Raw genomic sequence first — 14,238 nt, forward strand, 5'->3', positions numbered from 1 at the left:
ATGCCATAGGTAGGGACACTACTGGTCTTGGTGGGGTTTTTGCATATCGCTTACAAATTTCACATTGTTCCTCTATAGTCAACAATTCTTGTTCATATTCCTCTTTCCATACCCCAGCATCTTTCAAAAGGGCAATTAAACGCTTCATTGGTGGGTGTGCAAATTGTCTGTGCAACTTCAGTAAGGTTGCATATCTCTTTTTCGAGTCTAACTCTTCAAGTCTCACAGCACATACATCTGCGACTGGAATTTCTTCAGTTTTATCTATTGGAATGCAGTAGTGGCCTGATGAAGTTAAATTCAATGATATATGTTGACCAAATATCTCTGCAGTATCATTTTCCAGGTCCATTTTCACACCTGCCTTTTTCATTGCTGTTCGAGACAATAAAAGTGGTATGTCCGAATCTACAACATCAGTTTTTATTGTGACATCTTTACCTGCGATAACTGCTGGCAGACTATACTCTCCAATTGATTTTAACCGTGTTCCACCTCCAAATTTAAATACCTTGTTGCCATCCTCCTTAAAAATCTTCGCTTTATCTGTTTCATTTAAAGAGTCAACATAACTTCTCATCCATAATTGTCCACAAACCGTGCTACTACATGCACTATCAAGAACAGCACAGTTTCGTGCATCTATCCCAAGACGAGTGATATCCTCACGCACATTCCCTGTAAACATGACTACTTCTTCTTCCTCTGTTATATTTACTCTCTCCTGCATATTCTCCCAGCTATGTGGACAGTTTGCCATCATATGTCGAAAAGATCCACAAGAACTACATGTCAATAATGTGCCGTCTGAACCTTTTGGATTTATACTCTTCTTTACTGTAGAGCTGCCTCCTTTTGTCCAATTTGTTTGTCCACCCCGTTGACTTTTATTAAATCCTCTATAAAAATTGCCTCTACCTCTTGAAAAGTCCCCCTTACCATTATATTGAAATGGTTTTTGTCTATTTCTAGAATACCCTGCTGCCATGAGGGCTTCTTCATTCTCAGCCAAAAAAGCAGGTTCAAGTTTAATGCTACTTATTGAGGCAGAAATTTTGTCCGAATCACACATTTCACCCTTAAATTTCTTTAGAGATCTCTTTGCTTCATCATACAATGTTGGTTTGTTTTCATAATTCATGCCTGTAAGGACTAACATTTTTTCTTCTTTTGTAATTTTTGCTCTTCTCAGTAATTTAAATGCCAATATTTCAGAGGGCAACTTCATGTTTTTCTTTTCGATTTTTCGATATTTAGCATCAAATGTTTCTACATAATCTTGAATTGATTGATTAGGACCCCTTTGAAAATCTTCAAAATCTTCGAATTTTGCAAGACTGTCAGCTAAATCATCTTTTGCAAGATGCTTGTCCATAAAAGTAATTAGTGTGGTCAAACCTGTGTCTTCCTTTAAATCATCTAAACTTATCTGATCAAACACTTTTTCTCTTATTTTTGATTCATCATCTTCAGGTAGGGATAAGGCAATTACAACACCCTGTTTTTTCTTATCTAAATCAGTTATTTCTTTCCAGGCCAAAAGTTCTTGCTTGTAAAGTTCGTATGATTTCAGTTTTGCATTGTAATTGGGGGGGTTTATTTTTGTTGACATTTTGTCCACCTTTGAATTTTCTCTCCACTTTAAACTCTTTTATTATACACTCTGATGTCTTTTCTTTTCAACCACGCTCTGTTACCATTTGTTAATGCACTCAGAAGGACATCAATAAGTTTTAATACTTTAATAATTATTAGCACATGTTACACAATTCACCATTAACAGGAAGAGGATAACTTCAACAGGAAACCAGTTAGTGTTCAAACATAATATTGAGTTATCTCTCTTTATATAGTCCAAATGACATTAGATTAACATAGAGTTTGTCCCCCTGGGTTCCTTCTCCTTACTTTTATCAAGGATGTATTATACATCCTTTCTTTTGTTAAAAAAAATTAACATTATTGGTATTAAAGTTTAAAAAACTTATTCAGATATCTATATGGTATAAATTCTCAAAATTCATGAAAATTCGTGGAAATAATTAAAAGTTGATGGCTTGTTTTCGAGCATTAATAGGTCATTAAAATAATTCTCACTGTTTGTTGTTATAATTGGAATAATAGGAATAAAGCAACAGGATTATTCAGGTTAATCTATACCATGTTGGTTACGCATGTGCACAGTTGGGAAATTAAATTGTGCATCTGAAAGTTTCAAAATGATGATAACAAAACTGTCATTTATTCATACAATCTATCCTGTGTTAAAGTATCTACAATGATGCTTGAAAAAATACACTGATTTAGTTTTTCCGTCTGTGTTCAAATCTTAAATGCATTCAAGTCATATTCCGGTTTTAGACAACATTTTAAATGTGTTTTTATGCCCCACCTACGATAGTAAAGGGGAATTATGTTTTCTGGTCTGTGCGTCCCTTCGTCCGTCTGTGCGTCTGTTCGCTTCAGGTTAAAGTTTTTGGTCAAGGTAGTTTTTGAAGAAATTTTAAGTCCAATCAACTTGAAACTTAGTACACATGTTCCCCATGATATGATCTTTCTAATTTTAGTGCCAAATTATAGATTTGACCCCAATTTCATGGTCCACTGATCATAGAAAATGATAGTGCGAAGTTCAGGTTAAAGTTTTTGGTCAAGGTAGTTTTTGATGAAGTTAAAGTTACATTAACTTGAAACTTAGAACACATGTTCCCTATGATATAATCTTTCTAATTTTAATTCCAAATTAGAGATTTTATTCTAATTTCACGGTCCACTGAACATAGAAAATGATAGTGCAAGTGGGGCATCTTTGTACTATGGACACATTCTTGTTTAAAATGAAAGTTAGAATATTTCAGTATGTTATTGTGATAATAAAGAGTCAAGCGCACACATGAATCTGCTGGTTTGTTACACATCAAAGGATGCACCGTCAGTTGACAGAAATATTAATAAACAAACTAATGTCAGTTGATGAATACCATTTCAAAAGTACTTGGTTTTCATGTCGGTCATTGTCAGAATGTCCCCAATGATTGCTTTTATTGCCTTACGTTTCAAAGTTTTATAAGTGGAATTTAACAATTATGCTCGTCTAAGGAACAAGTTTGAATTGCTTACAATTGCTCAAAACCCAATTGGCCTGACACATATCTGCATTGGATACATTTATATGTTTATAATGTTGTTTGACTAAAATCTTGGTGGCCAGATTTCTTTTGAAAGTGATAGAAAACTTGCAAGTGAAACCAAATCAATTACTGTTGTAATTGCTTGCATTGCATCAAGATGGCCATGCTGAGATGAATAAATGTATGGAATTTAGTTATACAATATTTATTTAGAATCAACAGTATTTTCAAATTTTTATGAAGTGAGATTTGGGTGAGTTTTATTAAAGATTATTATTTTTGGAAGAAAATGAATACTTTAAAAGCAATAATGGGACAAAGCAGGCAGAGTTGGTGGGGCTGCTTTTATGGTAATTCAAGTTACCTTTTATGCATCTTCTACCTCAGAGCAATCAGCTCTTTGATTATGTTTTGGTCAGTTTTTCAATCACCATTGACCATAGGTCTGGCTGACAACTATATTTTATGTATGGAATAATTGTAAGGTGTATATGTCTTACAATTGAAAAGGTTGTATTCTGAAATTTTAATTAGAGAAAAAAAAATTCCCTCACATGAATTATTTAATTATTTTCTTTTATAGCCATACAACAATGACTATGTGGAATCAGTTGGGAGGGAAGTACAAACCAGGTATGTAAATAGAAATTTGTCACAATAATAGCAACTCTCATTTTAGGAACATTCCAGATGGTGGGGTAAAATTAGTTTAAATTATGTTGATATAAGCAATTTTAGCAACTGTATGGCTTTCAACTAACCCATACCATATTGTCAGCTAGGCAAAATCTGAAACAGTTAAAACACAGTGTGTGTACATTCTTATGATGTGCAGTTTTTTTTTCAAGCCTTGTTTCATTTGCAAGGTTCAATGATTGCTTTTTCATTCAATGAGTTTTTTTGTCTCATTTTCCACTTTTGTGAGACATATATATTATCCAGTGATTAATTGTTTGCCTTAAATTACCAGAGAATAAAGACTTTTTCCCCTGGAGAAAAATCCCAATTTGAAAAAAATGACTTAAAATTATTCCCAAAAATACACCTTTTTCCCAAACAGTAGTAATTGAGCATGAATACCAACTGAAAAACACTCATTTAAACATTTTTATACGACCTCAAAAATTTTATTTTTTGGTCGTATATTGCTATCACGTTGGCGTCGTCGTCCTGCGTCGTCGTCGTCATCGTCGTCGTCCGAATCCTTTTAGTTTTCGCACTCTAACTTTAGTAAAAATGAATAGAAATCTATGAAATTTTGACATAAGGTTTATGACCACAAAAGGAAGGTTGGGATTGTTTTTGGGAGTTTTGGTTCCAACAGTTTAGGAATTAAGGGCCAAAAAAGGGCCCAAATAAGCATTATTCTTGGTTTTCGCACAATAACTTTAGTATAAGTAAATAGAAATCAATGAAATTTAAACACAAGGTTTATGATCACAAAAGGAAGGTTGGGATTGATTTTTGGAGTTGAGGTAACAACAGTTTATGAATTAGGGGCCAAAAAGGGGCCCAAATAAGCATTATTTTTGGTTTTTGCACCATAACTTTAGTATAAGTAAATAGAAATCAATGAAATTTAAACACAAGGTTTATGACCATAAAAGGAAGGTTGGGTTTGATTTTGGGAGATTTGGTCCCAACAGTTTAGGAATAAGGGGCCGAAAGGGTCCAAAATTGAACTTTGTGTGATTTCATCAAAAATTGAATAATTGGGGTTCTTTGATATGCCGAATCTAACTATGTATGTAGATTCTTAATTTTTGGTCCCGTTTTCAAATTGGTCTACATTAAGGTCCAAAGGGTCCGAAATTAAACTTAGTTTGATTTTAACAAAAATTGAATCCTTGGGGTTCTTTGATATGCTGAATTTAAAAATGTACTTAGATTTTTAATTATTGGCCTAGTTTCAAGTTGGTCCAAATGGGGGTCCAAAATTAAACTTTGTTTGATTTCATCAAAAATTGAATAAATGGGTTTTTTGATATGCCAAATCTAACTGTGTATGTAGATTCTTAATTTTTGGTCCAGTTTTCAAATTGGTCTACATTAAGGTCCAAAGGGTCCAAAATTAAACTAAGTTTGATTTTAACAAAAATTAAATTCTTGGGCTTATTTGATATGCTTTATCTAAACATGTACTGTGATTTTTGATTGTGGGCCCAGTTTTCAAGTTGGTCCAAATCAGGATTCCATATCAAGTATTGTGCAATAGCAAGAAATTTTCAATTGCACAGTATTGCACAATAGCAAGAAATATCTAATTGCACAATATTGTGCAATAGCAATTAATTTTCAATTGGAGTTATCTTTCTTTGTATAGAATAGTAGTTGATTATATATGTTGGAAATTTGCCAGACATGACTATGATGTCATTTTCTATTTTTATTTGCCAATAACTTTATGTAAATAACTTCATTGGAAATTTGCCAATATAAAATGTTGCTGATGAAGCTTTTTTTCCTTATCTTATCTAAAATGTTTTTAGATAATGTATGTTGGACATTTGCCAGACATGACTATTTACATTTTGGATATTGAACCATAATAGTTTAATATTAAATTTAAAAACTTTAAATTCTAATTTCATTTCTTAAACCAAATTCATAATGTGACATAAACCTATGTTGTGTCAACTATTTAATCACAATCCACATTTATAGCTGTATCAAACTTAAAAGTTGTGTCCATACTTGTTCTCATTTCAGATTTCATAAATAAAAAGAAAATTTCTTCAAACATTTTTTTGACAGGATTAATATTCAACAGCATAATGAATTGCTCAAAGGCAAAAAAAATTTTAAGTTCATTAGACCACATTCATTCTCAGTGTTCATTCTGTATCAGAAACCTATGCTGTGTCAACTATTTAATTTTAGATTTAAATAAGTTTGAAGAAGAAATTTTAAATTGATTTGTAAAATCTTGACATTTGTTTTGTGTAAAAAAAAAAACCCATATAATGTCAAAAATTTGATCACAATCCAAATTCAGAGCTGTATCACGCTTAAATGTTTTGTCCATACCTGCCCCAACTGTTCAGGGATCGACCTCTGCGGGCGTATAAAGCTGCGCCCTGCGGAGCACCTGGTTCATGTCTAAAATGACTATTTGTGCAGATTTCAGGGTCTATCTATCTGGCAGCTGCGTATTTTGTATAAAGCTTTATATTTCAGAAGTAAGAAAAAAAGAATGTTTCAAAGTTTGTATAAAGGGTCCAACTGGCATATATGGGTATTGTCCATGACCTTATTTGCATGGTTTAGTGACTGCTTGAAAAAATGACTCCTTTCATAAAGTGAAATACTCTATGTTAATGAGTAATAGGATAACCTATATTTGGTATTTGGGTTCCTTGCAGAGTCTACATTTGTGTCATTAAATCTTCACAGTGATCAAGGTTAAGTTAACATGGTCAAGTCTGTATCTCTGATACTATAAGCGAAAGGACAGCTATATTTAGTTTAAACATATTTATTTATAGTGGATTGGGAAACAAGTTATTGCAACTTATATTAATCCCTAGCCACTTTGCAGGTGCAAGTGCTGCCTTTTAGCAGCATTAGCCTGCTCTTTTTTTAAATCTACAAGGGTGTCTTTTACGTGCAAGAAATATGACTCTCTCTTTACACTTTGACCTCTAAATAATGGCTATCTAAATGGACAATGATAAGTTTTTGTGGTTTGTTCTGTTTCTCAGGTGTTATAAGCAACATGATAACTATATTTTGTATATGGAATGATTGTTAGGTTTACTTGTCTGTCTGATAATGTTTATTTGACTATCTTAATGCATCATTGATGATGTTAAGATTATGTGATAAATGTAGTAAAACCTTCATATTACAGATTTTCAACATGAATTCAATCTTAATTAAAACAGACAAGATATTTCAGCATGTGCAATCTTGTTTAAAAATTATGGTTCATTTTATTATGCCACTTTTATGTATGCCAGGCATTATGTTATGTGGTCTGTGCTTAGTTCGTTCATCCATCCATCCATTCGTTGGTCTGTCTTTCTCGCTTCAGGTTAAAGTTTTTGATCAAGGTAGATTTTGATGAAGTTGAGGTCCAATCAACTTGAAAAATGTTCCATATGAAATGATCTTTCTAATTTTTATGCCAAATTAGCGTTTTAACCCCAATTTTCCACTGAACATAGAAAATGATAGTGCAAGTGCATCTGTGTACTATAGATGTTCCAGACCATATGAGTATTTGGACCGTACGCGTACGGTCCGGACCGTATACGTATACTCGTACGGTCCGACCATACGCGTACGGTCGGACCGTATGGGTATACGCGTACGGTCCAGTTGATGTTTTGGGATCATATGGGTTAAATATAAACAAATATTTATCAAAATCATTATTTTTAGTTATACAAATTGTTTTTATTACATGTATATGGATAAAATGATTAAGCGAACAATTGAAATTAAATATGTGTTTAATTTTATATCCGTGATTCCTATTTTGGTACTGAAGGTGACACTGACTTTCACAAAGAACGTTATATTGTTATACAGTAACATAATTTGTTTATGCACGTTGCTTTGCATTTTTTTTTTTTTTTTTGAAAAGTTCCTTTATATTCTAAAACGATTGTACTCCCACTCTAAGTTTACTTCCGATAACTTCAATTTCAATTAGCATACTTGGCTTCAATTTATGAATTACTGACATGCTAAATACAGGAGATTAACAGATTAAATAAACGTGATTTTTTAAAATAGTTATAACATTCTTTTGTTTTATTTCAATTACTATTGAACTTTTTACATTAATTTGAGATATGAGTTATGTTGATCTGTTAAATACATTTGTATCTGATAAACGTGACCAACTTCTTGATATTAGTCAGACCGTACGCGTACGGTCCGACCGTATGCGTATTTTGAAAATATACGCATACGGTCCAGACCGTACGCGTACGGTCCAAATACTCATACGGTCTGGAACATAGACACCTTGTTTTTTCTGTTAAATTCATGTACTGTAGTGAGGTACTGATGAATTACATGATTTTATTAGTGTGAGTGCTTTTATGATGATTTTCATTATGCAAACATAATAAGTGTTGTTGATCTCTCTCTTAAGTTTATGTGTACATGTCAAAACATTGTTTATAAGAATGATGTGTAGATTTTTCTAAAAAAAAATTCAGAAACATTGTGAAAACCATAAATAAAAAATTATCAAATTATGAAAATGATTTATGTATAAACATGTTTTTTTTCTTCAGTTTTCCAAAGCAAGTTGAGTCTGGATTAATTGAAGTTATATCTCCATCAGAAGACTTTTATCCTAATCTAAATGATATACCATTAACTTATGGTGATACAAAGGAGAGGGTAAAGTAAGCATTTCTCTTAGGTACAGTCCCAAATCCATTCATTGAAAACAAGACATTCATGTACAAGAAAAAAGAACAGTTCTGTATGCAAATTAAATGGGGATGTTTAGTTTATTGTACCAAATACAAATTTTAAGATGCCAATGTGACAGCTATCCACTGATTTCAAAAGACATGGAAGTAAGCAACTAAAGCTCACCATATGGCCTTCATCAATTAACAAAACCAATACCTATTATAAGCTATATTAAACATAAACAATAAAACCTGCAGCCTAATTTATGCTAATTAATAAACTAAACAAAAACCCTATGACAGCAGTTAATGCCAACCACTGAGTTACAGGCGCCTGACTTGTGTACAGATACACAGCAGTTAATGCCAACCACTGAGTTACAGGCTCCTGACTTGTGTACAGATACACAGCAGTTAATGCCAACCACTGAGTTACAGGCTCCTGACTTGTGTACAGATACACAGCAGTTAATGCCAACCACTGAGTTACAGGCACCTGACTTGTGTACAGATACACAGCAGTTAATGCCAACCACTGAGTTACAGGCACCTGACTTGTGTACAGATACACAGCAGTTAATGCCAACCACTGAGTTACAGGCTCCTGACTTGTGTACAGATACACAGCAGTTAATGCCAACCACTGAGTTACAGGCACCTGACTTGTGTACAGATACACAGCAGTTAATGCCAACCACTGAGTTACAGGCTCCTGACTTGTGTACAGATACACAGCAGTTAATGCCAACCACTGAGTTACAGGCACCTGACTTGTGTACAGATACACAGCAGTTAATGCCAACCACTGAGTTACAGGCTCCTGACTTGTGTACAGATACACAGCAGTTAATGCCAACCATTGAGTTACAGGCTCCTGACTTGTGTACAGATACACAGCAGTTAATGCCAACCACTGAGTTACAGGCTCCTGACTTGTGTACAGATACACAGCAGTTAATGCCAACCACTGAGTTACAGGCTCCTGACTTGTGTACAGATACACAGCAGTTAATGCCAACCACTGAGTTACAGGCACCTGACTTGTGTACAGATACACAGCAGTCAATGCCAACCACTGAGTTACAGGCTCCTGACTTGTGTACAGATACACAGCAGTCAATGCCAACCACTGAGTTACAGGCTCCTGACTTGTGTACAGATACACAGCAGTCAATGCCAACCACTGAGTTACAGGCTCCTGACTTGTGTACAGATACACAGCAGTTAATGCCAACCACTGAGTTACAGGCTCCTGACTTGTGTACAGATACACAGCAGTTAATGCCAACCACTGAGTTACAGGCACCTGACTTGTGTACAGATACACAGCAGTTAATGCCAACCGCTGAGTTACAGGCTCCTGACTTGTGTACAGATACACAGCAGTTAATGCCAACTGCTGAGTTACAGGCTCCTGACTTGTGTACAGATACACAGCAGTTAATGCCAACCACTGAGTTACAGGCTCCTGACTTGTGTACAGATACACAGCAGTTAATGCCAACCACTGAGTTACAGGCTCCTGACTTGTGTACAGATACACAGCAGTTAATGCCAACCACTGAGTTACAGGCTCCTGACTTGTGTACAGATACACAGCAGTTAATGCCAACCACTGAGTTACAGGCTCCTGACTTGTGTACAGATACTCAGCAGTTAATGCCAACCACTGAGTTACAGGCACCTGACTTGTGTACAGATACACAGCAGTTAATGCCAACCACTGAGTTACAGGCTCCTGACTTGTGTACAGATACACAGCAGTTAATGCCAACCACTGAGTTACAGGCTCCTGACTTGTGTACAGATACACAGCAGTTAATGCCAACCACTGAGTTACTAGCTCCTGACTTGTGTACAGATACACAGCAGTTAATGCCAACCACTGAGTTACAGGCTCCTGACTTGTGTACAGATACACAGCAGTTAATGCCAACCACTGAGTTACAGGCACCTGACTTGTGTACAGATACACAGCAGTTAATGCCAACCGCTGAGTTACAGGCTCCTGACTTGTGTACAGATACACAGCAGTTAATGCCAACTGCTGAGTTACAGGCTCCTGATTTGTGTACAGATACACAGCAGTTAATGCCAACCACTGAGTTACAGGCTCCTGACTTGTGTACAGATACACAGCAGTTAATGCCAACCACTGAGTTACAGGCTCCTGATTTGTGTACAGATACACAGCAGTTAATGCCAACCACTGAGTTACAGGCTCCTGACTTGTGTACAGATACACAGCAGTTAATGCCAACCACTGAGTTACAGGCACCTGACTTGTGTACAGATACACAGCAGTTAATGCCAACCGCTGAGTTACAGGCTCCTGACTTGTGTACAGATACACAGCAGTTAATGCCAACTGCTGAGTTACAGGCTCCTGATTTGTGTACAGATACACAGCAGTTAATGCCAACCACTGAGTTACAGGCTCCTGATTTGTGTACAGATACACAGCAGTTAATGCCAACCACTGAGTTACAGGCTCCTGACTTGTGTACAGATACACAGCAGTTAATGCCAACCACTGAGTTACAGGCTCCTGATTTGTGTACAGATACACAGCAGTTAATGCCAACCACTGAGTTACAGGCTCCTGACTTGTGTACAGATACACAGCAGTTAATGCCAACCACTGAGTTACAGGCTCCTGACTTGTGTACAGATACACAGCAGTTAATGCCAACCACTGAGTTACAGGCACCTGACTTGTGTACAGATACACAGCAGTTAATGCCAACCACTGAGTTACAGGCACCTGACTTGTGTACAAATACACAGCAGTTAATGCCAACCACTGAGTTACAGGCTCCTGACTTGTGTACAGATACACAGCAGTTAATGCCAACCACTGAGTTACAGGCTCCTGACTTGTGTACAGATACCTAAAAGAATGTGATGGGGGTTTAACATGTTTGTGAACAATCAACCTTCCTTCTAACCTGGGACACTGCACAACATAAGTACAAAATATATCGGAAAAGGTTTGACTGTTAAAAAGAGAAAAGCATATACTCCAATATTGTTGAAGTGTAAAATCTTCTCTATGTCCCCATGATATTCAACTTATTATATTGACAGATGGAGGACAAAACAAAACCTGGATTTTTCCTTTCTTATGCTGTATGCCAGAACAAGAGGGATTTATTATGTTCAGGTAACATTATGACACAGTGTATACCGGGTAATCAGCTTGGTAAATTAGTTTTCAACAAATAAACAAGTTTTTTTGTCCACCACTTCCTAGAGTAAAGATGGGTTTATTCCTTAAAATACAATTAACTCTCAAATTAGCATGAATATTCAAAATGTTTGCACACAAACTATTATTGCCTTAGTGTTTTAAAACCGGCAGTTTATGTTTGTTTTGGGAATAACTTACTGAATATATACTTTTATAAAAAGATTCTTTGTTTCAAATAATAACTATTATAGCAGTTTTTTGTGGTCTGGTTAATTTATAGGTAATTATCCCCTTTCAGTTTGTAGAGTTTAGCCTGTTATACAAACATATCTAGTTTATGTCTATGTATTAAATGTCTCAACATTGATAGTCAAGAAAAAGTCCATGTGACAATTGTCCAAATAAATGAACAAGTTGGTCAAAAGGTTAATGTATTCTTTGGTGCGTCACTAACTAAAGATATTAGGCCAAATTGTACTGATGTTTTCTAAATAAATGAAAATGATACTTTGAAATATTTTAGAAACCCCATTCAATGAACAAAACAACAACTCTTTAAATGTGGTATGATTACAATTTAGACAAGTATCCACAAACGAAGGATATAAGATTTAAACAACTAAACGTCAAAATAAGGCTTTCAACAATGAGCAAAAAAACATATCTTATTGTAAGTAATAAAAGGCATGTTTTTAATTATGATCTAAGAAAACAAACTATTATCTGTATTGCCACCATTTTATTTACAGATTCAGGTGCATGCTTTGTGACATAATGGGTAATTTGTTGAGTTAATGGTTTTATTGCACTAACATGTGATAGTTGCTTTAATTTTGTTTTCTTTATATTCTGTTCATGTTTGTATTGGTTATGACTTATAACCTGATTAGGCATGGCTGATAAATACTTGTAGGGCAAGCATAACTTCAGGTCATGTAACTCATCATTTATCTTTGACATCTTAGAATTTATATAGATACGTTGATTAGATCAGTATCACTATTGCCTTTTCTTGAATACACTATTGGTATATAACCTATCCATTTAAGCCATGCCCAGTCAGTATTGCTTGGTTCATACAATTTGAATCAAGTGGCTCCCCTTGATAGACTACACAGTTTTCATCCAAACATTTCCTTTAACACCTTTAATTTTAATTTTTTAATATCTTGATAAATATTATAAAAAGATTTACCTCTTTTAAATTGAAGTTGTTGAGACATGGTCTATGACAAAGATATTGTCCTTAGATAAAGACTGTTATTCTTCCTCACACTATACTGTTTAGACTGTTATTCTTCCTTTCTCTGTTAAGAATGTTATTCTTCCTTTCTCTGTTTAGACTGTTATTCTTCCTCACTCTGCTAAGACTGTTATTCTTCCTTTCTCTGTTTAGACTGTTATTCTTCCTCACACTATACTGTTTAGACTGTTATTCTTCCTTTCTCTGTTAAGAATGTTATTCTTCCTTTCTCTGTTTAGACTGTTATTCTTCCTCTCTCTGCTAAGACTGTTATTCTTCCTTTCTCTGTTTAGACTGTTATTCTTCCTCACTCTGTTTTGACTGTTTTTCTTTCACACTCTGTTAAAATTGTTATTCTTTCTCACACTATACTGTTAAAATTGTTATTCTACCTCACACTAATACTGTAAAGACTGTTATTCTTCCTCACTCTGTTAAGACGATTATTCTTCCTAACACTATACTGTTAAGACGGTTATTCTTCCTCACACTATACTGTTAAGACTGTTATTCTACCTCATACTATACTGTAAAGACTGTTATTCTTCCTCACTCTGTTAAGACGGTTATTCTTCCTCACACTATACTGTTAAGACTGTTATTCTTCCTCACACTTTACTGTTAAGGCTGTTATTCTTCCTCACACTTTACTGTTAAGGCTGTTATTCTTCCTCACACTTTACTGTTAAGGCTGTTATTCTTCCTCACACTTTACTGTTAAGGCTGTTATTCTTCCTCACACTTTACTGTTAAGGCTGTTATTCTTCCTCACACTTTACTGTTAAGGCTGTTATTCTTTCTCACACTTTACTGTTAAGGCTGTTATTCTTCCTCATTCTATACTGTTAAGACTTTTTTTCTTCCACACTCTGTTAAGACTGTTATTCTTCCTCACTGTTTAGACATTTTATAGAGAATTTTTTAATTTTTTCTGAAAAAGTCTGAAATTTGTCTTAATATCGTTTCATACAAATTTCCATTTCTGAATTATTAGCTCACCTTTCATAAAGGAAATGTGAGCTTTTGCCATCACTTGGCGTCCGTCGTCGTCCGTCTGTTGTCGTCGTAAACTATTTCAAAGATCTTCTCCTCTGAAACTACTGAACCAATTCAAACCAAACTTCATCTGATTGATTCCTAGGGTTTTAGAAAATAAAGTTTGTGTTTTAATTCCCATTTCATCAAAAAACATGGCCGCCATGGCTAAAAATAGAACATAGGGGTAAAATGCAGTTTTTAGCTTATAACTCAAAAACCAAAGCATTTAGAGCAAATCTGACAGAGATAAAATTGTTAATC

General features: G+C 34.8%; 1 protein-coding gene across 3 annotated transcripts in view; it reads left to right on the forward strand.

Moving 5' to 3' along the window:
* The window catches only part of LOC139486852 (alpha-1,3-mannosyl-glycoprotein 4-beta-N-acetylglucosaminyltransferase B-like), a 66,069-nt gene that overhangs the window by 26,136 nt on the left and 25,695 nt on the right, over nt 1-14,238 (forward strand). For all 3 annotated transcript variants that reach the window (XM_071271920.1, XM_071271921.1, XM_071271922.1), the window contains 3 exons: nt 3,715-3,764; nt 8,381-8,494; nt 11,594-11,669. In XM_071271920.1, the coding sequence (XP_071128021.1) occupies nt 3,715-3,764; nt 8,381-8,494; nt 11,594-11,669 (240 nt within the window). The remainder of the gene's footprint in view (nt 1-3,714; nt 3,765-8,380; nt 8,495-11,593; nt 11,670-14,238) is intronic.

Source organism: Mytilus edulis, chromosome 8, assembly GCF_963676685.1.
Source record: "Mytilus edulis chromosome 8, xbMytEdul2.2, whole genome shotgun sequence".
Classification (NCBI taxonomy): domain Eukaryota; kingdom Metazoa; phylum Mollusca; class Bivalvia; order Mytilida; family Mytilidae; genus Mytilus; species Mytilus edulis.